The 24,779-nt window shown below is 40.8% G+C and overlaps 1 protein-coding gene and 1 pseudogene across 2 annotated transcripts in view; one reads left to right on the forward strand and one right to left on the reverse strand.

Moving 5' to 3' along the window:
• CCDC191 (coiled-coil domain containing 191) overlaps positions 1–24,779 on the forward strand; it is a 100,406-nt gene that overhangs the window by 71,355 nt on the left and 4,272 nt on the right. Inside the window, exons 14-16 of the mRNA XM_082655567.1 lie at positions 12,130–12,273; positions 16,598–16,750; positions 17,284–17,429. Coding sequence (XP_082511693.1) covers positions 12,130–12,273; positions 16,598–16,750; positions 17,284–17,429 — 443 coding nt within the window. The remainder of the gene's footprint in view (positions 1–12,129; positions 12,274–16,597; positions 16,751–17,283; positions 17,430–24,779) is intronic.
• LOC309822659 (ATP synthase F(0) complex subunit B1, mitochondrial-like) lies at positions 1,031–7,548 on the reverse strand (annotated as a pseudogene). Its single transcript has 2 exons — positions 7,524–7,548; positions 1,031–1,637 (listed from the first exon to the last, which is right to left on the reverse strand). The product of its transcript is annotated as an ATP synthase F(0) complex subunit B1, mitochondrial-like (transcript).

The following is a 24,779-nucleotide window of genomic DNA, read 5'->3' on the forward strand; positions in this document are numbered from 1 at the left end:
TGTTGCTATGGGCACCATAGACTTCAGTGTTCACTAGTGACTTTTTTTTTGTCCTCTCTTCTGGCTTTAGGTCTTCCCTTTGTGCTGTTCCCTGAGAAAATCTGTCTCTTGCAATCCTCCAGCTGTACTCCTCTGTTATTACTAGAGGTTTGCTAGCGTGCTGGTGTGTGGATGAGGGGAGCATTCTCTAACGTTCTCTTGGGAGTGCACAGTATTGGCCATTCGGAAGAATTTCTGCTCCTACTCTAGGGGCAGAGCTTTTCCCTGCCCCTGTGTTCCCTTCTTTCAGTATCCACTGTCTTGGTCTGTGACCTTAAAGCCCTTCCCTCTGTGAGGTTCCTTCTTCACTTGAATGAGATAGGGAGGCTGGTCTGGGCAGAGTTCCCCTCCCCCAGCTGCAGTGGCATTACACTAGTGCCTTCAGGTGGCGCTGCTTGCAGATGAAGCCGCGGAGAAGAGTAGGGGCAGATTTTGCAGTGGTTGCTGTTCCTCTCCCCCAGCTAGAACCACGGTGGGGACTTTATCCAGATTTTCCCTGATCCTCTCTGTGAGAGGCTGGTGGAGTTCCTAGAGCAAAAAGGTAGGAACCTCCCTATGACTGTGACCCCCCAGGAGCTTCACCCTTCTCATGCAGGCCCACCCTTGGCCTTCAGCAGTTAGCCAGATTTCTAGCTTAATGATCTTACTGGCTCATGGTGTAGGGTAGCTTCTGCCTCAGATAAGCAAATGCTTGGGTGTTGTGTCTCACTGAAGGTGCCTGTCTCCAGATTTGGGGATGGCTTCAGTTCTCTGATTGGTTCATAAAAAGTCATTAATTTGTTATCTATCTGTCCAGCTTGTTTCTTGCTGGAAGCAAACTGCTTATACAGAGCAAGAAGGATGAGAAATACATTACTGGCCAATAGGTTGTTCTGTTTCTCTCACTATCCAAGCCCAAATCTTTTCTTTTTTATGAAAGGTAAAATGTAAGTTCAGTCTACAACAACAGACAAAAAGATTTTGTCACATAGACTAGTTTCCATTTAGTAAATCAGCTGTTTGTAGCTGTCTCAATTGAGATGGATGCATTTATAGACTGACTTGTTTGAGCTTTCTTTGGGAGCAGCTTTAGATATAAAATGCACTTGGCAATTGTCTCCTTTTGCTTCTGAGCAAAGATGCTCTGCACAATGTGTTTTTCTACCCAGTTTATCATGTGGTTGTATTCCTTTTGATGCATCATTTTCTGCACAGGTGATTCTTGACCTCCTATATACTTTATATAGCCGTTACCAGTAAGCAACCTCCCAGGCCATAGCAGTGTTATTCCTCTGAACATCAAAAAAGTTAATGACACTTCTCAACCAGTGCCTGCTGTGGCTTGTCCAAATCAGTTGCATCCTGGATGTGTTTGATGGAAGCCTGCTTCCTGTCTTCTAGTTGGGCTGTTTTTGCTCATTAAGTTTATCAGCAAATTGTCCGACAGAGGTACCATACTTCTTTCTAATTACATAGATGAGCAACCCTACTGTTGATAAAGGTCTCTAGCAATCACATATATTTCTTTGGGTAGAAAACACAAGATCAGTTCTGTGATACCAGTTTTAGGATACAGAACTGGAAGAATTCCTCAGGGATAAGCCCATGACAAATTTGTCCTCCATATTATAAAAAAAGAGGTGAGAATTCACTAGAGGTCCAGTGGTTAAGACTCCATGCTTTCATTGCTGAGGGCGTTGGTTCAATCCCTGGTCTAGTAACTAAGATCCCACAAGCCGTGTGGTACGGCCAAAAAGTAAAACCCAAAAAAAACAAAACAAAACAAAACAAAAAAGAAGTGGTTCAAGGTCTAGACATGGCTGCCCTCTGTGAGAGATTCTTGTTACCTGCAATTTGCCTCTATCTACAAGTACTGCATTCTTCAGAGAGGGGCCACTTAAGCAATGGCAGAAGTACCACCTATGGCAGCATGGTCAGTGATGCTCCAAGTGGTGGCTTAATGTCCCTGTGACCCTGACAGGATAGCCTGTCAGGTGCAGCAGTAAGATGGCCAGTCACAGGTCTCACACAATGATCTTTTGAAGATAATCTAAATTCCTTTTAACATCCCATTGCTTTATTTTTATTAAAAGTATTCTAGAAATACTTACCAGGCAGTAACTTTTATGGCTGTGTAAACATGCTTTGTATTAATAGACAGTTGATGAAGTTTATGGTGGAAAGATAAATTTATCAGAGAAGACCAGGCAAGATTTGAAGTCTTTCATAATTGCTTAGCAAGCATATTTGTTCATTTAACAAATAGATGTAGAGCATCTACTATGTGCTAGGCATTGTTCTAGATATTAGAGAAGTGGAGAAGACAGACAATAGCCCTGCCCTCATAAAGCTTATATGCTAGTGGGGAAAACAGGCAATAAATAAGATAATAACTAAGAAGTAGAGGGAGAGGTATAATGGGGAAAGCAAGATGGGGAAAGCCTCTCTGAAGAAGTGATTTTTGAGCTGCTAGATGCTGAGGAGGCCTCTATAAGGTCCACAAGGGCCGGTTAAATGTGAGATACCTATTAGACATCCAAATGAACATGTCAAATAGGCAGTTGAATATATAAGCCCAGACATCAAGATTGTAGTAAGGAACCTGGGAGTCAAAAACATGTCAGTGTTTTTAATGCTCTGGAAGTGAATGAAATCAACTTGGGAGAGAGACTGTCTGGATAGAGAAGAAATATGAGGATCCAGGACTAAGTCCTAGAATATATGAATAACTACTCAGAGGATGAAGAACTAGTGAGGCAGAAAGCATACCAGGAGAATTGTTTATTGAAAAGCTGAGAGAAAAAGTATTTCTGGAAGGAAGTGATGGTGTTTAACTGGGCTAAATGCTGCTGGGTTCAATTAAAAAGAGGACAGACAAGTGAAACTTTGATTTGGCAACATGGAGATTATTCATGACATAGACAAGAGTGTTTTCAATGGACTGCTGGGAAGGGAGCCCATATAATAGGGGTCACATGTGGTCGAAGAAGGATTTTTTTTTTTTTCCTGTTGGCAGTTGGTCTTTTGAGTGTTATTTTGTTTTTTAAAAGATGGGAGGTATCAGCACATATATGCATATTGATGGGAATGATCTAGTAGCGAGGGAGAAATTCATGATACAAGAGGGCAAAGACTATAAATTACAGGAGTGCGTAACTGGGAATACGTTCCAGAGCACAATGAAAGGGTGGCTTATAATGGATGGAAGGCAGAGTGTAGGAATGGTGTCGACTGCCCTGTATTCTTCTTAATTCTCGCTGTAATTCCTTGTCTTTCTTTCAAAGCAGTAGTGGTGGAGATATATATATATTTCAAATGAGCCTTATTTGTTGCATATCGTTTGTTGAATAATTTAAATCAGAAAGATACCCTGATTTTGTGTCCCTTTTTAGCCTGAGTGAATTATGCTCTGTGAAACCCTAGCTGCATAGATCCCCAGTATAAGTGCCGTCTCAAGGCAGACAGCATCATTTCATGTAATCCTCCCAATAAACCTTAGATGCAGGTGTTATGGACATTTTCTATACAAGGAAATGGAAAATACAGTAATAGTAATGAAATACAGCCAACTCTATTGAGGAAATCTTAATCAAGGGAGGAAATCACATTTAAAGTAAATTGCTGCATATGAATACAAAACTTTGACTCAAGCAGATATCTGATTTATTAAATGTTTTTCTTTCTATTTTTCCATGGAAAAGTATACTTTTAAAAAATCTACAAACAATAAATGCTGGAGAGGATGTGGAGAAAAGGGAACCCTCTTGCACTGTTGGTGGGAATGTAAATTGATACAGCCACTATGGAGAAGAGTATGGAGGGTCCTGCGCCACTGGTGGCGCAGTGGTTGAGAGTCTGCCTGCCGATGCAGGGGACACGGGTTCGTGCCCCGGTCCGGGAAGATCCCACATGCCGCGGAGCGGCTAGGCCCGTGAGCCATGGCCGCTGGGCTTGTGCATCCGGAGCCTGTGCTCCACAGCGGGAGAGGCCACAACAGTGAGAGGCCCGCTCACCGCACAAAAAAAAAAAATAATAAAAAAAAATAAATAAAACTAGAGCTACCATATGATCCAGCAATCCCACTCCTGGGCAAATATGCAGAGAAAACCATAATTTGAAAAGATACATGCACCCCAATGTTCATTATAGCACTATTTACAATAGCCAAGACATGGAAGCAACCTAAATGTCCATCAACAGAGGAATGGATAAAGAAGCTGTGGTACATACATACAGTGGAATATTACTCAGCCATAAAAAGAATGAAATAATGCCATTTGCAGCAACATGGATGGACCTAGAGATTGTCACTACAGAGTGAAGTAAGTCAGACAGAGACAGACAAATACCATATGATATCACTTATATGTGGAATCTAAAAAAAAGGTACAAATAAACTTATCTACAAAACAAATAGAGTTACAGATGTAGAAAACAAACTTATTGGTTACCAGCAGGTAAGGTGGGGGAGGGATAAATTGGGAGATTGGGATTGACATATACACACTACTATATATAAAATAGATAACTAAAAAGGACCTACTGTATAGCACAGGGAACTCTACTCAATACTCTGTAATGGCCTATATGGGAAACGAATCTAAAAAAGAGTGGATATATGTATATGTATAACTGATTCACTTTGCTGTACAGCAGAAACCTACAGAACATTGTAAATCAACTATATGCCAATAAAATTTTTTTTAAATAAATAAGTAGGCCATTTTCCCTCACAAGCCACATGAAAATGGTCTTCCTTAAGAGGCTACGACACCAGCCATAGAGTTGTAATTCTAGGAAGATAACTTAGGTGTGTGTGTGAACAGGGTTGGCCTAGCCTGAGGGCTTCTCCAGACGCTTACTGTGTTAGATTCCTGTCTACAAGTTGCAACTGCTGCCTCGATGCTACAGGGACATTCCAGTGGATGTGAAAATGGCCAGCTTCCATTTTCCTCCCCATGTAACTCTCAGCTTCCTCTTGTTGGTCATAAGAAAATTCTTGAAAATAATTTTTCTGTCCATTCAATATCTCAACTGTCTAATAAAGATTATGAAGGTAATTTTGGTTGAATCCTTTAGAGAATATGCACATTTCATATTCATTGAGGAATGTGTACAGATAAAGGTAGTGTGGATTGGAAGATCAGAGCAAATCTCCCTTCCACCTTAGAAATGTTCCAGTGCCCTCTCTTTTTTTTTTTCTCAGAGAAGACTCAGGCAATTAAGTAGCTTGTCAGAATCAGCCAATTCACCACAACCGTTTTCTTGAAGTGAAATTGTGGCAAATAAAGAAAAAGAAGCTTAAATTAAGTGATTTTTACTGCAGAGACTAACAACTACTGTGAAGACAGTCTGAAGTCTTTGCTTTTGCTCCTGTGACTTGCCTAACAGCCATCACTAGACTTTTAATGGAGTATGAAGTATCTTTAAATTTGAATAGAATTATTCATATATAAATTTCTACCCCATGATCTAAATGAAGGGGCTATATTGCTACGTTTCCCGTAATAATAAGGGGAAAATACTGATTGCTCTAACTGTTTTACTTTCTAGTAACTTGGTGAGATGTAATCATTTCTGTGAACAATGCTGAATAAATCCAAGGATATGCATAGCCCTGATTCTTGCAGGATTCATGAGGAACTTTTCCTCACCCTCTTTGCAGAATTGTTTCCTTTTTTTTAATGTTCCAGTGTTCTGTTACCATGATTAACATGCTGTTTAGTGGTTACATATTCAAATTAAAATAATTAGCTATTTGTTGAAATGAAATTCATGAGTTTTTAGATCATTGCATCTTTTATTTTTTTTAGTTTTATTGAGGTATAATTGACAAAATTGTAAGATACTTAAAATGTACATAAAACATGATGATTTGATATATGTAGGCATTGTAAAAGGATTCCCACTGGGTTAATTAATATATCCATCACCTCACATACTTATTGTATGTGTGTGTGTGTGTGTGTGTGTGTGTGTAAGAACGCTTATTTTCTCCTCTCTTAGTAAGTTTCAATTATGAAATGTTAACTGTAGTTACCGTGTCATACATTAGGTCCTCAGACCTTATTCATCTTGTAACTGAAAGTTTGTACCATTTTTCCAGGCCCTACCTATTTCTCCCACCTCAAAGGCACTGACAGTCACCATCCTACTCTGTTTCTACAATGTCAACCCATTTTTGTTTTAAGGTTCCACATATAAGTGATACCACTTAGTATTTTTGTTTTTCTCTGTCTGGCCTATTTTACTGAGCATAATGTCCTCAAAATTCATCCATGTTGTCAATAATGACCACATTTCCTTCTTTTTTTTTAAGGCTGAATAATATTCCATTGTGTGTATCTATAGCACATTTTTTTATCCATTCATACATTGATGGATACCTACTTTGTTTCCATTCCTTGGCTATTGTGAATAAAGTTGCAATAAACATAGGAGTACAGATATGTCTGAGACAGTGATTTTGTTTCCTATGGATATATACTCAGAAGTAGGATTGCTGGATAATATGGTAGTTCCATTTTTAATTTCTTGAGGAACCGCCATACTGTTTTCCACAGTGGCTGTACCCGTTTACATTCCCCAACAGTGTGCAAGGGTTCCCTTTTCTCCACATCCTGATTAGCATTTGTTTTCTCTTGTCTTTTTGATAATTGCCATCCTAACAGGTGTAAGGTGATAGCTCATTGTGGTTTTGATTTGTGTATCCCTGATAATTAGTGATGCTGAGCACCTTTTCACATACCTGTTGGCCATTTGTGTGTGTCTTCTCTGGAAAAATGTCTCTTCAGATCCTTTACCCATTTTTTCAAATGAGTTTTTTGGGTTTTTTTGCTATTGAGTTATATGAGTTCCTTATATATTTTGGATATTAACCCCTTATTGGATATGTGGTTGCAAATATTTTCTCCCATTCTGTAGGTTGCCTTTTCATTTTGTTGATGGTTTCCCTTGCTGTTCAGAAGCTTTTTAGTTTGATGTAGTCCTGCTTATTCATTTTGGCTTTTGTTGCCCTTGCTTTTGGTGTCAAATCCAAGATTTTGATTACTGACTGAGTCTATAGTAATTAGTCTATTCAGATTTTCTAATTCTTCACGATTCAGTCTTAGTAAGTTGCATGTTTCTAGGGATATATCCATTTCTTCTAGATTATCTAACTTGTTGGCATTTAATTGTTTATAGTAGTTTTTTTTAGGATTCTTAGTATTTCTCAGTTTTCTGTAGTAATGTCTTTCATTTCTGGTTTTGTCTTTTTTTTTTTTTCCCTTAGTCTAGCTAATGGTTTGTCTGTTTTGTTTTGTTTTGTTTTTAAACAGCTCTTAGTTTCTGTGATCTTTTTAATTGTCTTTCTACTCTATTTCATTTATTTCTGCTCTGATCTTTATTTCCTTCCTACTACTAACTTTGGACTTAGTTTGTTCTTCTTCTAGTTCCTTGAGGTGTATAGCTAGGTTGTTTATTTGAGATCTTTCTTTTTTCTTAATGTAAGTGTTTAAACTTACCTCGTAGAACTGCTTTTTGCTGCATCCCATAAGTTCTGGTATGTTGTGTTTCCATTTTCATTTTTGTCAGATATTTTTTAATTATTTTATTTTTCTTTTGATTCCTTTTTTGACCCTTGGTTGTTCACAAGCATGTTGTTTAATCTCCACATATTTGTGAATTTTCCAGTTTTCCTCTTGTAACTGATTTCTAATTTCATAACATTGTAGCTGGAAAATATGCTTGGTATGATTTCAGTCTTTTTTAATTTATTAAGACTTGTTTTATGGCCTAACATATGATCTATCCTGAAGAATGTTCCATGTACACTTGAGAAAAATACGTATTCTGCTGCTGTTGGATGAGATGTTCTGTATATGTCTGTTAATTCCATCTGGTCTAATGTGTTGTTTAAGGCCAATATATCCTTGTTGATTGTCTAGATGCTCTATCCATTGTTTAAAGTGGGTTATTGAAATCCACTACTGTTATTGTATTTCTGTCTATTTCTCACTTCAAAATGTTAATATTTGCTTTATATTTAGGTGCTCCAATGTTGAATGCATAAATATTTTAAATTGTTACATCTTCTTGATGAATTGACCTCTTTATCATGATATAATGACCTTCTTTGTCCTTGATATCATTTTTGGCTTAATGTCTATATTGTCTTATGTAAAATAACTACCCCTGCTCTCTTTTGGTTCCTGTTTGCATGGAATATCTTTTTCCATTCCTTCACTTTCAGTCTCTATGTGTCCTTAAAGCTGAAGTGAGCCTCTCATAGAAAGCACATAGTTGGGTCTTGTTTTTTTTTAATCCATTCAGCTACTCTGTGTCTTTTGAATGAAGAACTTAATCTATGAACATTTAAAGTAATTATTAATAGGCGTGGACTAGCTATTGCCATTTTGTTAATTATTTTCTAGCTGTTTTGTAGTTCCTTTGTTCCTTCCTCTCTTGCATTATTCCTTTGTGTTTTGATTATATGTATTTGTGCTGTGATTTATAAATATTTTGTATATTTACTATAAGTTTATGCTTTATGGTTACCATGAGGCTTACATAAAACATCTTGTAGTTATAACAGTCTATTTTAAGCTGATAACTTCAAATGCATACAAAAACTCTACATTTTTACACTTCTCCCACCATAGTTTATGTGTTGGTCACAATTTTATATTGTGTATCTATTACAAGTTATTGTAGTTATAGTTATTTTTAATACTTTTGTCTTTTAACCTATACTAGAATTTTAAGTGATTCACTCATCACCATTACAATATTAAGAGTATTCTGAATTTAACTATATATTTACCTTTATCAGTGAGTTTATACTTTCATATGTTTTCATATTACTTATTAGTGTTCTTCATTTCAACTTGAAGAAGGCCTTTAACATTTCTGATAAGGCTGGTCTAGTGGTGATGAACTGTTTCAGCTTTTGTTTGTCTGGAAAACTCTTTATCTCTCTTTCAATTCTGAAGAACATTTTTTCTGGGTAGAGTATACTTAATTGGCTGGGTTTTGTCTTTCAGCATTTGAATATAACATCTCACTTCTCTGGCGTACAAGATTTCTGCCCCAAAAATCCACTGATAGTCTTATACTATCAGTGTATAAGGAGTGCACTTATACTTAACAAGTTGCTTTTCTCTTGCTGTTTTTAAGATTCTTTGTCTTTAATTTTTGACAATTTAATTATAAAGTGTCTTGGTGTGTGTCTCTTTAGATTCATCTTATTTGGTACTTTTTGGGCTTCCTGGACCTGGATATCTGTTTCTTTCTCCAGGTTAGGGAAATTTTCAGCCAGTATTTCTTTTTTTTCTTTTTTTATTTCTAGATTCATACCATTGTGGTCAGAAAAAAAATGCTTGACATGATTTCAATCTTAAATTTATTGAAACTTATTCTGTGGCCTAGCATGTGATCTGTGCTGGGGAATGTTCCCTGTGCACATGTTTCATGATGCAAGATTCTGGAAAGGGAGTGCTCAAAACCTAAAAAACGTGGTTATAATGAGACTAGAGCAAAATAAGAAGTAATTGGCTTTATAGAATAGGGTATACCAATGTTTCTGTATAGTCATAGGTGTAGAGGTAGAGAAATATGAGACAAAGATGGAGATAAAGTACTTTTCCCTGTGAAAGATCTATAAAATTTTATAAAAGAGCAAGCTGGGAAAACTCTTTTGCTAAGTTGTTTAATAAGTAAGAAAAGTGTTGTTAAGGAAGAGGGACTGGTTACGACAGAATGAAGGCATTGTTTAAAAGGCCAAGTTTATATGGATTTGCTTCTTTAATCAGCAGAATTTTGTGGTTAAAAACAGTCACAGATAAAGTACTACAGGATGGAGCAGATTTAGAACTGGCACTGGGAAAAGACTGTATCATTGAAGCCCAAGGGATTACAGATGCTAAGCATCTTTCCAGCTGCCTGACCATGTGAAGTTGAACTGTCCAGTATTTCTTTGAATAAGTTTTCTGCCCCTTTCTCTTCTCTCTTTCTGGGACTCCTATGTTTATTCTCCCTTTGATGGTGTCCCATTAGTCCCTTAGGCTATCTTCACTTTTTCTCATTATTTTTTCTTTTTGTTCCTCCAGTTGAATTCCACTGCTCTGTCTATAAGTTGACTGATCTTTTTTTCTGCTTGATCTGGTCTGCTGTTGAACCCCTCTGTTGAATTTTTCAGTTCAGTTATTGTATTCTTCAGCTGTATGATTTATGTTTGGTACTTTTGTATATTTTCTATCTCTGTTGAAACTCTCACTTTGTTCATGCATTGCTCTCCTGACGTCAGTGAGCATCTTTATGACCATTATTTTGAAAACTCTATTGGGTAAATCACTTATCTCCATTTCATTAAGACTGGTTTCTGGAGGTTTATCTTGCTCTTTAGGTTGGAACATATTTCTCTGTTTCTTCATTTTTCTTGACTCTCTGGGTTGGTTTGTGTGCATTAGATAAAACAGTCACCTCCACTAGTCTTGACAGAGTGCTCACATGCAGAAGATGAATCTCATCAGCCTGGCCCAGGCTCCTGGTTGTCTCTCAAAGCTTTGTCACTGCCTTTGTCCTTAGTAGCTCCCCGTATTTGAGCGTGTGCCAAGACCTATCGCTTGGGGTTGGAGATGCAGAGCCTGCGTAAGGGAATCCCTCTCTGCTGGTTCATCCTGTGTCCTGGGGGCTGACTCTGGGGCAGGTGCTTTCTGTGCGGCTCTTCACTAATCCATGCAGCAGTCTCATCTGAACCTCTTTCCAGCTCCCAGAACCCTCTTAAGCCAGCCTGCAGGGCTGTAAATGAGGCAGGCTTCAGGGTCAGGCTAAGGGAAGACCCTCAGGCTGGAGGCAAGGGGGCTGGACAGGGGAGACACTTGGGGAAAGCAAGCAGAAAAATCCTCTGGGCGCAGAAGCGGCTCTCTCTCCAGGAGCCGGGATTGGGAAGGAGCTGGTTTAGAGGCAGCAGCCTTCCCTATAGGGGCCTGGATCTCAGAAGAGGCCCTGTGCTTCTTCCAGCAAATTCTGGTTCCTGGTCAAAAGACAGTTGTCAAAAGAAAGGATCTCGGTCACACCTTGATACACACTGATTATTAGAAGCTGTACCCTCAGGCAGCAGCTGTGAAAATACGTAGTTAAGCCCCTTCCAGGGAGAAACTAGGAGATGTGTGTTTTTCCTGCTCCCTTTCACTGAGCCCAGGTGTATAACCATGGGGCTGGATGGCCAGGGCGATGGGGCGGGGTGTTTCTCCTGTGCCTGTTTAAAGCCTGCTTGTTTGCCGTAGTCCTATGGGACTTGTGAATGTAAGTTCCACTGGCTGTCAGAGCCAGGCAGTCCAGGGGCCCATCCCACTCAGGTGGCAGTCACGAAAGCTAGCATGCAAAATGTGTGTACAAGCTCCTTTCAGACAGATGCTAGCAATCTGGTTTTACCTTTGGAGTGAGCCAGAGGGAGAAGGCAGAGGAAGTACCCAAAGGCTCCCTCCTGCTCTGGAGAGGATCTCAGCCAGCTCCTAGATGCGTGCTAAATTAGAATCTGGACCCTCAGGCAGCAGTTCGTAAAGTATGAAGTCAAATCTCTTTCAGGGAAAGACTGGGAAATGGGCTTTTTGCCTGCTTTCTCAGGACTGAGTCCTGAGAGCACAGGAGTGAGTATAGGAGCATAGCCACAGTGAGTACTCTCATCCAATAAGACCTGTTTCATTGTTTGCTATAGTCTTGTGTGTCTCGTGGACACAAGCCTTGTTGGTGTTTTGGGGGCCCATCCCTTGCTTGAATGGTTGTCTTTAAAGTTGGGGTGCTAGATGTGCAGTCCAAATCCTTCACTCCTTAGGAAGAAGCTGGGAGTTGGGAGTTCCCTCCCTATTATAGGGCACTGAGCCAGGGGTGGCGTTTATGGCAAGCCTGTGTCTCAGCCTTTCCTGTCAATATTTTTGATGTATCAATGTAGGTATTTTCTCATTCGGTTGATGTGGAAAAGTCACACAGCTAGTTTCTGGATTTCTTTCAGAGGGAAGTGCTCCATGTGTAGCTATACATTCAGTGCATCCAAGGGAGGAGGGAAGTTCAGGAACTTCCTGTCACTATTTTGGTTCCTCCTTGGCATTTTCACCTATTTATTTTTTCCAGAAAGAACTAGAGAAGCAGAAGAGAATTAAGAGGAAGCAGCAGCTGGAAGCAATAGCCAAAGAACATTATGAAAGCGTATTGCTAAGAAAAAAAGGTCTGGAGCCTTGGAAGAGACTGAGAATGCAAAGCAAGCAGAACCTCCAGGTACAGTGTCACACTCTTATCCCCCCACATCAGCAAGTGGACTTTAAAATAGGATAAACACCCAATGAGGCTTTGGAGGTCGTTTGGAGATTTAAAAGTCAGAGAGATAAATGAATTGAGTGTGGATATTTACTTGTTTTAGATAAACGTTTGAGTTTGGTCTTCCAAGGTAGAGAAAGACCTCTGTAACTGAATAGGTTGGAAAAAACTAGAGTACATTTTTTATTAGAGAACCTCCAAGGTAGGATGAATAGAGGCCTCTCTCAATTTTAGCAGTGTATAGCTATGTAATAAAGGAAAAATAATTACCGTAAGGTATACTAATCAGATTTCTGCTGCAATAAAGCTGCCTAACAAACAGCCCTGAAATATCGTGGCTTACAACTCAGGTATTTATTTCCCACTCACATGTTTGCGGGCCAGTTTAGATCAAATTCAGATCTCTCCACAGCCTCTTTCTGGCTCCAGCTGTTATTCAGGGCAAGCTTTCACCTGGCAAATGTCTGAGATACAAAGGCCAAACCCAATTATGTAAACTCATATGAAACCTTGGCTTGTATCATGTCCACAGCAAGTCATAAGGCCAAACTCAAGGTCACTGAGAGGAGAAAGAGGCTCCATTTACTCCAGTGGGAGACAGGATGAAATCACACGCAAGTGTGTGGGTGTCTGATCCTATTATCCGGAATAGTCATCCACTCTACCACACAGGGATAAATGAAATCAAATACCACTGAAATTCAAATTTATCCAGTGCACAGAACACGGCATTTAACTAAATGATCAAAAGCTCAAAATAGATAAAATGTTATCTCTAGAATTCTATTTCATAATAAGGTCAGTAATGCCTACCAGTTATGACCACTTTTATTTACACACTCGGCCAAGTTAATGCTGAAAAGTAAGGCTAATCTTCTTGGTTATGAAAACAAGGATTAAAGATGAACAATAATGCTGTGGTATCATAAGAATCCCACTACATTCAGTAATGCTGCAGGTTGTACCTTTGTGAACGTGACTTAGGCTACTCTTTTTCCTCCCCTAGCCACTCTATTCACCCTTCATTCTCTTTGTTCTCTTCCTATTTTCACACTTTCTTTTCTTCTTTTTATCTTCCCTAAATGCCCTCCCCACTGTTTTTCTGTCTCTGATTTTTTGTCCTCTGCCTCCTAACCGGTGGTTCTGGAACCACTGAGTATCTCATACCAGCTAAGGAGGCCAATTTGCGGTGGTCAGGCCTGAGGGCGTGAGGATCCCTCCTCTTGGAGGCCTTGACCCATCTGTGCCCCAAGCATTGCTATTTTCCTGGTAATGATATGGGAGGGCTGAGCCTTAGTTTTCTGAGAGAATGAGTCTGGAAATGAAATCTGAATGGAAATTTGCTTCTTGCAATATACTACAACAAACATTAGTCATATCAGATAGTTTGTTATCCAATTGAGCGCTCCTAGTTTTGTTTTATTCTCTCTGGCTTTTGTCTGTTTCTTTGTTTTTAATTATTAATACACAAAGAAAAAGCAGACAGGAAGTAGAAAAACTCACTCTTAAGTTCTTATCAGCTGTTCTTTTTTGGTCCCTGTTTTTGACCGAGTAAAATCAAGAAACATATAAAATTTAGAAACAAAATAATCTATAGGTGAATAATCAAATTAAATTTTTAAGAATTTACTCATAAGAATATAAAAAGAGGGCTTCCCTGGTGGCGCAGTGGTTGAGAGTCCGCCTGCCGACGCAGGGGACATGGGCTCGTGGCCCAGTCCGGTAAGATCCCGCATACCACGGAGCGGCTGGGCCCATGAGCCATGGCTGCTGAGCCTGCGTGTCCGGAGCCTGTGCTCAGCAACGGGAGAGGCCACAACAGTGAGAGTCCCTCATACCACAAAAAAAAAAAAAAAAAAAAAAAAAGAATATAAAAAGAAACAGGAGTTTGAGTTCAAAATGACAGTTATAGGCCTTAAATATAGAAAAACCTAATTAAAATAAAAACAGGAGAACACAGATCTGAATCCAGCATTTCCAAATTTTCCTATTCATAAAACCATCTGGAGAGCTTATAAAAATGCAAGTTCCTGTTCCCACCTCCAGGTGTTCTCAGTAGGTCTGGGTTGTTGGCCAGGGGGCTGGGGGCGGTGTGTCAGGGAATCTGCATTTTTAAAAAGTAGCCCAGGGACTTCCCTGGTGGTCCAGTGGTTAAGACTCTGCGTTTTCAATGCAGGGGGCATAGGTTCGACCCCTGGTTGGGGAACTAGGATCCCACATGCCACATGGTGTGGCCAAAAAAATTTAAAAAAAGACAACAGTAGAATAAAAAACTATAATATTAAAGAAAAAAAAAAGTAGCCCAGGAGATTCTGATCCAAGTAGTCTGAGCACCACATTCTGAGAATCACCTCTTTAGTTTGTAACAAGTGTGTTAGTTTCCTATGCTGTTATCACAAATTACCACAAACATAGTAGCTTAAAACACAAATTTATTATCTTAAACTTCTGGAGGTCAGAAGTCCAAAATCAGACTTGCTGGGCTAAAGTCAAAGTGTCAGCAAGACAACTGCCTTCTGGAGTTTCCCAAGAGAGAAACTGTTTCCTTTTCCAGCTTCTAATGGCTGCCTGCATTCCATTGCCCATAGCCCCTTCCTCAATTCACTCTAATCTCTTACATTCATGTCACATCTCATATTGATACTGATCCTCCTGCCTCCCTCTTACAAGAACTCTTGTGATTACATTTAGGGCTCTCCCATATAACCCAGGATCATCTCCCCATTTTAAGATCCTTCACTTAATCACAGCTGCAAAATCCCTTTTACCATGTAAGGTAACATTTACAGGTTCCAGGGATTAGTTTGTGGCCATCCCTGAGGGCCACTATTCATCCTACCACACAAGATAATAGAATTTTAGAATATTAGTAATCCTCTCCTTCTCTTTCAATTTGTAAATAAAGGGAACTGAATCTTAGAGAGGAAAACTGACTTGCTTAAGGTCACACAGCACATTGGTTACAAAACTAGAATGGAGCTCAGCAACCCCTTCCTCCAAAAATCCTGCCCAGTTCAGGCATGTCTTTTGTGCTGTGTTCAGGAATCAGAGGTATATGTAGATGCCAACCACCAGCTGAAAGTTTAAAAAAAAAAAAAAAAAATGAAGTAAGAAAGTTAGAAAAAAAACAGAAAGAAGTAAAAGGAAAAGTTCTGGAGGACAGTAAGAGGAAGCAGTATCTTCTTCATCCAGCAGAGCTGACATCCAGGAAGGGATAGAAAAAATTAAGAAAGAAAAAGCGTCCAGTTAAACAGTTCCTGGCTTCTTTATAACGTTTTTGGGTTTTTTTTCAGAAGAGTTATTTAGCATTTTCCCTTAAACTCACATGTGCTATATTTCATTTGTTCCAATAACAGTTTTCAGAATTTTTAAGGGATCTTCTGATTATCTTTCTTTTTCTCCCTGGTTCTCTGTGTTTTCCTAGAAGATGGAGAGCAGAGAGGGTAGGAGGTTGTGTGTTTCTGGCTCCCCTTGCCTTTTGGCTCCCAGGTGTCACAGAGACCTCCTGTGATGGTCATTTTGGCCAGTATGTGTGACTGCCAAGGGACTCACTTAGATCAGTCACATTCACAGTGCTCAGTGGTGAGACAAGACTCAGAAAAAGGTCTAATGGGGAGGACTAAGAGAGAAGGGCTTTTCCCTCTGCCTCTTAAGAGAATGTAATAGTTACTTTTAAAAAAAATCTATAAAGTCTGAGTTCTATGTTTATTTTGGTAGAATGATACTCTGAGCCCTTTAAGTTGGTAAGATATTAAATTATTCATCATGTTATTTTTCTACCAAATGGTTTGTGGTTTATTGATAATGTCTAAATTTCAGTGCTAGTGACAGCTCCTTCTACAAAACTAATTGAAAGTATTGGCATTTCCTCAATTAGACAGTGGTTAAGCACATAATAAAGAGAGGTTTGTTATGCAGTTGCTGCCCAAGCTCCAGGAGAAGGAACCAAGAGTGTTGCCGCCCATGCACTTTAAAGCTCAGTGCGAGCGACGAAATGGTTTTGGAGGTTGTTTGTTCCATTTCCCGAATAACCAGCCAGTCATGTGGTCTTCGGGGAGTCAGCATTGAAAGGCTATGCATGATGTGAATCTAAAGTCCCCATGTAATACAGTAGTACAGTCAGTAGTCAAAGCTTTTAGGACATAGGTGAATGTCCGTAAGATTGTTCTCTCTAGTAACAGCCTGTATGTGGTTTACAGCATCCCTTGCCAAGGTGATGTGTATTTCCTTAAATGATTTAACATATAAGGAATAATTCCCTTTTCTCATTTAAAAAACTGTCCAGGTGGCCAAAGGACATCACTCTTTGGCCCTACAGAGGAAATGCCTGCTGACCTGGTTCCAGTGGAGTCGGGAAAGCCTGGCTAGGAAGATGGCCAAAGCTGATCAATTTTATTCCCAAATATTACTTAGGAGAGTCATCCGGAGCTGGCTACAGGTAAGGCCCCAATGAAGGGAGTGTTCAATACATGTCTCTGCCCAACCCTATGTAAGAAAATTAGGTGCACTCCAGATGTCAACAGTCATTATGTTTTTTTCAAGAACAACATAGAAGAGGCAATTCAATTCACTGCTTTGAAATGAATTTGAAAATGTCAGTGTTTTGTTAGTATAAAATCTTAAGCACGTTTCTTTTCACATACAGAGTATCCCTATAAACTGTAATGTGTCATTACATCAGCTTTTGTTTTTATACTCATTTCTTCTTTCTTGTCCCATAATTGCTCAAGTGGTTTTACTAGAAACCTACGGCCTCAGTCTTATAACTGTTTCTATCCCTCTGATTCCATTTATCTTTTAATACCTTACAGAGGATATGGCCTTGGCTGCCACACCATCCTTTCTCCTTATGCCTCCAGTGTCCTTTGTTTTGTGTCTGGTTCGATTCTTTCTCTTTTGTACTGTTTATTTGCTTGAATTCTTTGTCTATGCTGTTATTTGTCTCACTTTTTTCCCTGTTCTCATCCCCAGTACCTGACTGACCTCGAGGAAGAAGTACAAACACTGTGTGTACATTTTCTTCAGAAGAAGATTTTCAGGGCCTGGTATAACGTGGTCAGGGAGGCCAGGATCGATTCCCAGAACAAGCACAAGGTTGCGGTGGAGCACAGTGACAGGTGAGGTTTTCATCTCTACGAAAATTCACTCAACTGATTTCACAACTGCTCTGCAATAGATTCTATGCCTGGAATGTTCTAAAAAGATAAGGTGGAGGCTAGGAGAGCTGGGCACTCGGAGATACCCGGCAGGGGTGGGAGTCCCAGCTCGCCCCCTAACTGCATGGGTGAAGACAAGAGAGTAACCCCCTTGAACTCCAGGGTCCCCATCTTTAAAATGAGGAAGGGGAGGAGGATGCCTGCCCTCCCTTCCTCACAGGACCAGCAAGAGAATACAGTGAACTGTGCATATAGCTGATTCACTTTGCTATACAGTAGAAACTAACACCACGTTGTAAAGCAACTATACTCCAATAAAAATTTTTTTTTAAAAGTGAATTTTGAAATACATGAAACACACCTAAACAGAGGTACTGTGTTCTTTGTCATAGTTTTTTCTTTAAGTTTAATTTTTTTAAACATTATTTATTGTGAAATATAACACAAATATAGATGAGTGCTTAAATCCTATAAATACAGCTTAATGAACTATAAAGTGGACACCCCTATCACCACTCCTGAGGTTGAGAAGTAGGACACTGCTGGCCCCTAGAAGTCCCCACGGGCTCCTCCCCAATCACAGGTCCCACCCTTTCCTCCTGAAGGTACACTACTCTCCTGACCTTTATGAGAAACATTTCCTTGCACTTCTTTTTATTTATACCTCCTAAGTATGCACCCTTCAAGACTTGGAACTTTATGTAAGTAGAATCATACTGTATGTCATATTAATATTCATAATACAGTGATGACATTTAATTCAGTGTCTTTGGGGAATAAGGTATTCCATATAAGTATGCTTTTTCTGTTTTATAACTTTAAGCATTTTGGATAAAAATGTTCTAAATTTCATTATGCCCTTCCCTTGGAGAGTAAATAAACGATCTGTCCTTTTTTGGTGATTTAATGTCATTCCTTAGGAGCACCAGTTAATGTGGTGGGCATAAGCCTCCAGGTTCTGAGGTGTGAAGACTATTGTGAAGGTGTAGAAGTGTCCCTTTTCTCACTATATCAATTCACTTTTGGTTGCTTTGTTTTCATTTGTGTGTATGTGTGTGCGTGTCTGGTTTTTTATAAGTGTTTCTATCTTGTTGCCAGTAGGGTGCCCACCTCCAGCAAAACCTGCTCATCCTTGTTTAATTTACAGGTACTAAAATCTGTGGGCAGAAAAAACATAAGCAAGTTGATTCTAATTTTGTCTAAAATAAATAGGCAATGAATGAGGGTATTCAGAGGACTTGCCTTTGAAGAAGTGCTCACATTTGAAACCTCCCTATTCCTCTTTTATAAAATGAGAATAACCGCAGAACCTGTCTTACAGCGTTGTTGTGAGGACTAAACAAGGTAACATAGGACCTCAGTTAATGTACTGCTTGGCCCAAAATAATAGCTATTGTTTTGTTTATTGTCATTGTTAATGTATTACTATTAAACACCCTTTTTGTCCACCTTTGTTTTCTGTTTCTCAGCTGCCAAAAACAGACCGAGAGATTCACTGGGACAGCTGCCTTATGTGACACAGGGCAGTAAGAGGGCTTTCACACATGCCATCTCATCTGATGGATGAGTATAGGCCAGAGGGGAGGGGGCAGATGTCAGGATTCTCATTTTCAAGCAAAGAAACTGAAGCTATGCTCAGGTCGATGAACTGCCCAAATAACAAATGGTGGAGCCGCTCAGGTCGATGAACTGCCCAAATAACAAGTGGTGGAGCCTGGACTCCAAATCAGGTTTTCTGGCTCCAAATCATCCTCTTCTTGCTAAGTCAGTCTTCTTCCCCATTTTTCTAATTCAATCTCATTTGTAAACTAAAATACAATAGTAAGATAGCGGTCCTATTTAGGGTTTGAAGTTAGTTAGAAAATCAGTGTGTGAATCCATGCATTCAACAAGAAGTAAATTCTCAGCCAGAGTCCACTTGATGGAAGAGCATGGCTGTGACTTCATCTCTCCCCACTCTGCCCCTGTTCACCATGGTCCAGCCCCACTAGCCTCCCACAGTGTTCCTCAGACGGACAATGCTCACGTCTGTGTCACAGTTCTCACGTGACCCAGATCTCACCATTCAGGTTTCCACTGAGATGCACGCCACCTGCCTCCATTCTCGTCTATCCAATAACCTGCCCTATTGTCTTCACAGCACGTAAGACTCTCTGAAACTGTCATTTACTGTTTCCATGTTTATCGTCTCTCTCCATCACATCTTGCGTACAACTGTATTCTCAGCATGACAGAGCCTAGTACATAGGTGTATGATAGATATTTGGTACACAAATAGATGCATTTTATGGCAGGAGTGACACTAATGGATCTTTTAAAAGGAACGTTAACACTTAAAAATTGATATTCAGAGTTCTTAATTTTATTTGAATGAAAGAATATTGTATAGAAAAGCTGTGGGTGAGAAACTGCAGTACCACTGAAAAGATGATTCCTAGTAAGACCATGAAGTTTAATTCTGCATATCTATATCACTTCTAGGTGTATATAATTTGTAATTGGATATAGATTTATAATTTTACAAATCTGGTATTTTTTATATACATGGCGGGACTAAGAGATGTCTCCAGACCTAAGTCTCTCATTGTCAGCAGTTACTGTGTAGTTCTGCAATTAGAGCTTAGCTATGCACTTGGCCAGTTCTTCTCAGCCAAACTAGTACTTCTTATATGTCTGGTATTGCCTTGATACTGTAGTTCTTAACCACTTTGGAATCACAGACCCCTGTGAGGTAGTAATGAAAGTCGCAGACCTGCTCTCCAGAAAATGCACATATGCACATCACATACAACTTCACACAAAATGTCAAGGAGTTGGTGGACCTCAGGTGAATAGATATAGGTAGGTAGATAGATATACATAGGTAGGTAGGTAGGTAGATAGATAGAGACTATAAATAAGCACCAAACCAGTGATTGTGCCCATGTGCTTTAGGAGTTCAGAGGAAGGAAGATAAATGCAGGCACAAAGACGATCTAGGAAGATTCCCCCAGGGGGCAGAGCATTTCAGTCAGGATAGAACAGTAGGAGCTAAAATGTAGAAGTCAGAAAATGGGAGCGTAGCCAGAAGAAAGTTGTGAACAGCACGTGAGAGTGGGAGATAGACAGGGGTAAGGACTGTGAGTGGGTCATAGAGCCGAGTACAGGAAGCTATAAATGGTGGACTGGATGGATGAAAGAAGAAAGCAGATCAAGCAGCTCCACTCCTTGAAGGCTTTTTTAACTGAACAGTAATACCGCCACCAACAAAAAAATCAACATTATCAGAAGCATCAACCAACCATGAGCCATAAAACTAATGGGGACTGAAATGCATTCTAGGGGGGCTTCATTAGAAGGTCATGAAGCCAGAATAAATCCCATCTATGCCTCTACTTGTGAAAATATAAACTTAGCTATTCTTGCCTCTGCCTTTACTCAAGACATGCCCTCTTCTAGGAATGCCTTTTCTCTGCCTAGGAGGGATCAAGATGGCGCAGCAGGAGGACATGGAGCTCACCTCTCCCCACAAGCACATCAAAAATACGTCTACGGGCTTCCCTGGTGGCGCAGTGGTTGGGGGTCTGCCTGCCGATGCAGGGGACGCGGGTTCGTGCCCCGGTCTGGGAAGATCCCACATGCCGCGGAGCGGCTGGGCCCGTGAGCCGTGGCCACTGAGCCTGTGCATCCGGAGCCTGTGCTCCACAACGGGAGAGGCCACAACAGTGAGAGGCCCGCGTACCGCAAAAAAAAAAAAAAAAAATCTACATATGGAACAATTGTCACAGAAAACTAACTAGAAACTGGCAGAAGAACTCTGTACAACCAAAGCTGCAAGAAAGATCTCCGCTTAACCGGGTGGGGCAGAAAAAAGGCATCAGATTGGGACCTGTGACCCTGGGAGGGATCTGAAAGGAGAAGGTCCACATGGGCAGACCCTTACCCTGGGGAGTGAGCACGCCAAGCCACAGTCTGAGTGTTCAGTTCTGGGACCCTGAACGGAGGGGACAAGCCCCTTTGGCTGCTGGGAGAACTGCTGGGACAGATAGAAGAGCTGCAGAAGCCTAACTCGACTCACAAGGAGTGCACACAAGTTGGCTTGCAACAGCCAGGGCAGAGAGAGCCTTGCACTGGTGGCTGCTGCCTCACCAGAATCCCTAACCCAAACGGGGCAAACACCCCTGCTCTGTTCACTCCACACCACAGTCTGGTGTGAGATCAGGGTCAACCGGGCCATAGGAAAAGACTCAGTCTAGCTACACAGAGACAGCCCCGGGGGGGCCTGGGTTTTGATCTAGGTGGGGTGGCAGCAGCCACTGTCAGCGGGCACTCGGGCAGCACCCCAGGAGCAGGCAGTGGTTCATACCCCAGCTGAGCAAACACTCCCCACCCCCATCCACACTGCAGCTTGGTGCAGGATCTGGGGCAGACAGGCCCAGGGAGAAGGCTTGACCTAGCTGCTCAGAGACAGCCCTGGGGGACTGGGCTGTGATCCAGGTGGGGCACCAGCGACCACTGTCAGAGCTCGCTCCAGCAGCACCACAGGAGCACCCCGTGCTCAATGCTGGGTCTGGGGGAGACCAGTCCTATAAGAAGGTTGCCACAGAGGCAGCCCAGATCTCAGGCGGCAGCACAGCCACCTCAGTCCCCACAGCCACAGTGCCCTGACCCCCAGCCCCAGCGTAGCAAATGCCCCGGCCCCGCCCACTCCACACCACAGCCTTGCACTCGATCTGGGACAAACACAGCAGGGGAAGAGATGTGACCCTGGGCTGCGTCTGAGCAGAGCTGACGTCACCTACTTGGGCAGCACATTGGTGCTCTGTAAGTGCACGAGCCCCAGTTCCTTCAGCACTCCCCACCTTTGGGGCGGAGCATGCACTCAAGGGTAATGGAGCCTGATCAAGCCTGACCCTCAGAGCTTCTGCTGCAACAACTGGGAACCTGACAAGGTGGTGACTGCCACTGAGCAGAGAGGAAGTCCTGCCTCACACCCTGCACAGGATTTAGATCCCCCAACACCAACCACACCGCTATCAGAGTGACAACGGCCAGTACACCCTGAGGACAGACATGGCTGGTGTCCATATCAAAACCAGCCCTCACACCAAAAACATTGGACATACACAGTCTACACAGGGATGCTCTCACATAGAAACACTCCTTCAACACCAAAATAGATAACTGTTTCTCCTAAATTCATGGAGACAGAGAAACTTAACTAAAATGAAAAGCAGAGGAACTACTCCCAATTAAAAGAGCAAGAGAAATCCCCTAAAATAAAAAATAATGAAACAGAGCTCACCAGTCTACCAGAACTCGAGTTCAAAAAGGTAATAATCAAAATGCTAACTGAATTAAGAAAGATTATCAATATAAACACAGATCACTGTAACAAGGAACTAGAAACTAAAAAAATGAACCAAAGATAATTCAATTTCCAAGATAAAAAGCAATCTGGAAGAAATGGATAGCTGACTGAATGATGCAGATGAACAAATAAGTGATCTGGAAGACAGAATAATGGAAATCACCCAATCAGAACAGCAGACCACTATGGAGAACAGTATGGAGGTTCCTTAAAAAACTAAAAATAGAACTACCATATGACCCAGCAATCCCACTACTGGGCATATGCCCTGAGAAAACCATAATTCAAAAAGAATCATGTACCAAAATGTCCATTGCAGCTGTATTTACGATAGCCAGGACATGGAAGCAACCTAAGTGTCCATCGACAGACGAATGGATAAAGAAGATGTGCACATATATACAATGGAATATTACTCAGCCATAAAAAGAAACGAAATTGAGTTATTTGTAGTGAGGTGGATGGACCTAGAGACTGTCATACGAGTGAAGTAAGTCAGAAAGAGAAAAAGAAATACTGTATGCTAACACATATATGGAATAAAAAAAAAAAAAAGTGGTTCTGAAGAACCTAGGGGCAGGACAGGAATAAAGATGCAGACATAGAGAATGGACTTGAGGACATGGGGAGGAGGAAGGGTAAGCTGGGACAAAGTGAGAGAGTGGCATGGACATATATACATTATCTAACGTAAAATAGATATCTAGTGGGAAGCAGCTGCATAGCACAGGGAGATCAGTTCAGTGCTTTGTGTCCACCTAGAGGGGTGGGATAGGGAGGGTGGGAGGGAGACACAAGAGGGAGGAGATATGGGGATATATGTATATCTATAGCTGATTCACTTTGTTATACAGCAGAAACTAACACACCATTGTAAAGCAATTATACTCCAACAAAGATGTTAAAAAATAATAATAATACTTATTGGGCAGGCCAAAAAGTGCCTTCAGTTTTTTAAGTAAAAATAAAAGACACATTTTTCATTTTCACCCAGAACTTTATTGAAGAACATATTCACCCTTTTGTTCCACTACCTTCTACCATTTTTCAGGCAACTTCATAATTCCATCTTCCCAAAACTTTTTATCTTTTTTGAGCAAAGAACTGTTCCAGGTGCCTTTTACAGTCTTCCAGGGAATTGAAATTTTTTCCATTAAGAGAATTTTGTAAAGACCGAAATAAATGGAAATCCAAAGGTGCAATGTCTGCTGAATACGGCAGATGAATCAGAACTTCCCAGCCAAGCTGTAACAGTTTTTGCCTGGTCATCAAAGAAACATGTGGTCTTGTGTTATCCTGATGGAAGATTATGCGTTTTCTTTTGACTAATTCTGGATGCTTTTTGTTGAGTGCTGCTTTCAGTTGGTCTGATTGGGAGCAGAACTTGTTGGAATTAATCGTTTGGTTTTCCGGAAGGAGCTCATAATAGAGGACTCCCTTCCAATCCCACCATATACACAACATCACCTTCTCTGGATGAAAGCCAGCTTTTGGTGTGGTTGGTGACAGTTCATTTCACATTGTTGTACAGTATCCACTTTTCATCGCCCGTCACAATTTGTTTTAAAAACAGAACGTTTTCATTACATTTCAGTATCATGTGTTCAGTATTACATTTCAGAATATCACGTGGAAACGTGGTCAGGAAGGTTTTTTTCACTTAACTTACGTGGAACCCAAACATCAAAGCAATGAACGTAGCCAAGCTGGGGCAAATGATTTTCAGCACTTGATTTGGATATTTTGAGTATGTCAGCTCTCTCCCGCGTGGTATAGCGTTGATTGTTCTCAATTATTGTTTCGATTTGATTGCTATCAACTTCATCTGGTCTACCCAACCGTGGAGCAACAGCCAGCGAGAAATCTCCAGCAGGAAACCTCACCGCTTTTGACACATTCAACCAGTCACAGCACCTTCTCCATACACTGCACAAATCTTTTTGTGCATTTCAGTTGCTTTT

This window comes from Grampus griseus (assembly GCF_964374135.1).
Source record: "Grampus griseus genome assembly, chromosome: 5".
Lineage (NCBI taxonomy): Eukaryota > Metazoa > Chordata > Mammalia > Artiodactyla > Delphinidae > Grampus > Grampus griseus.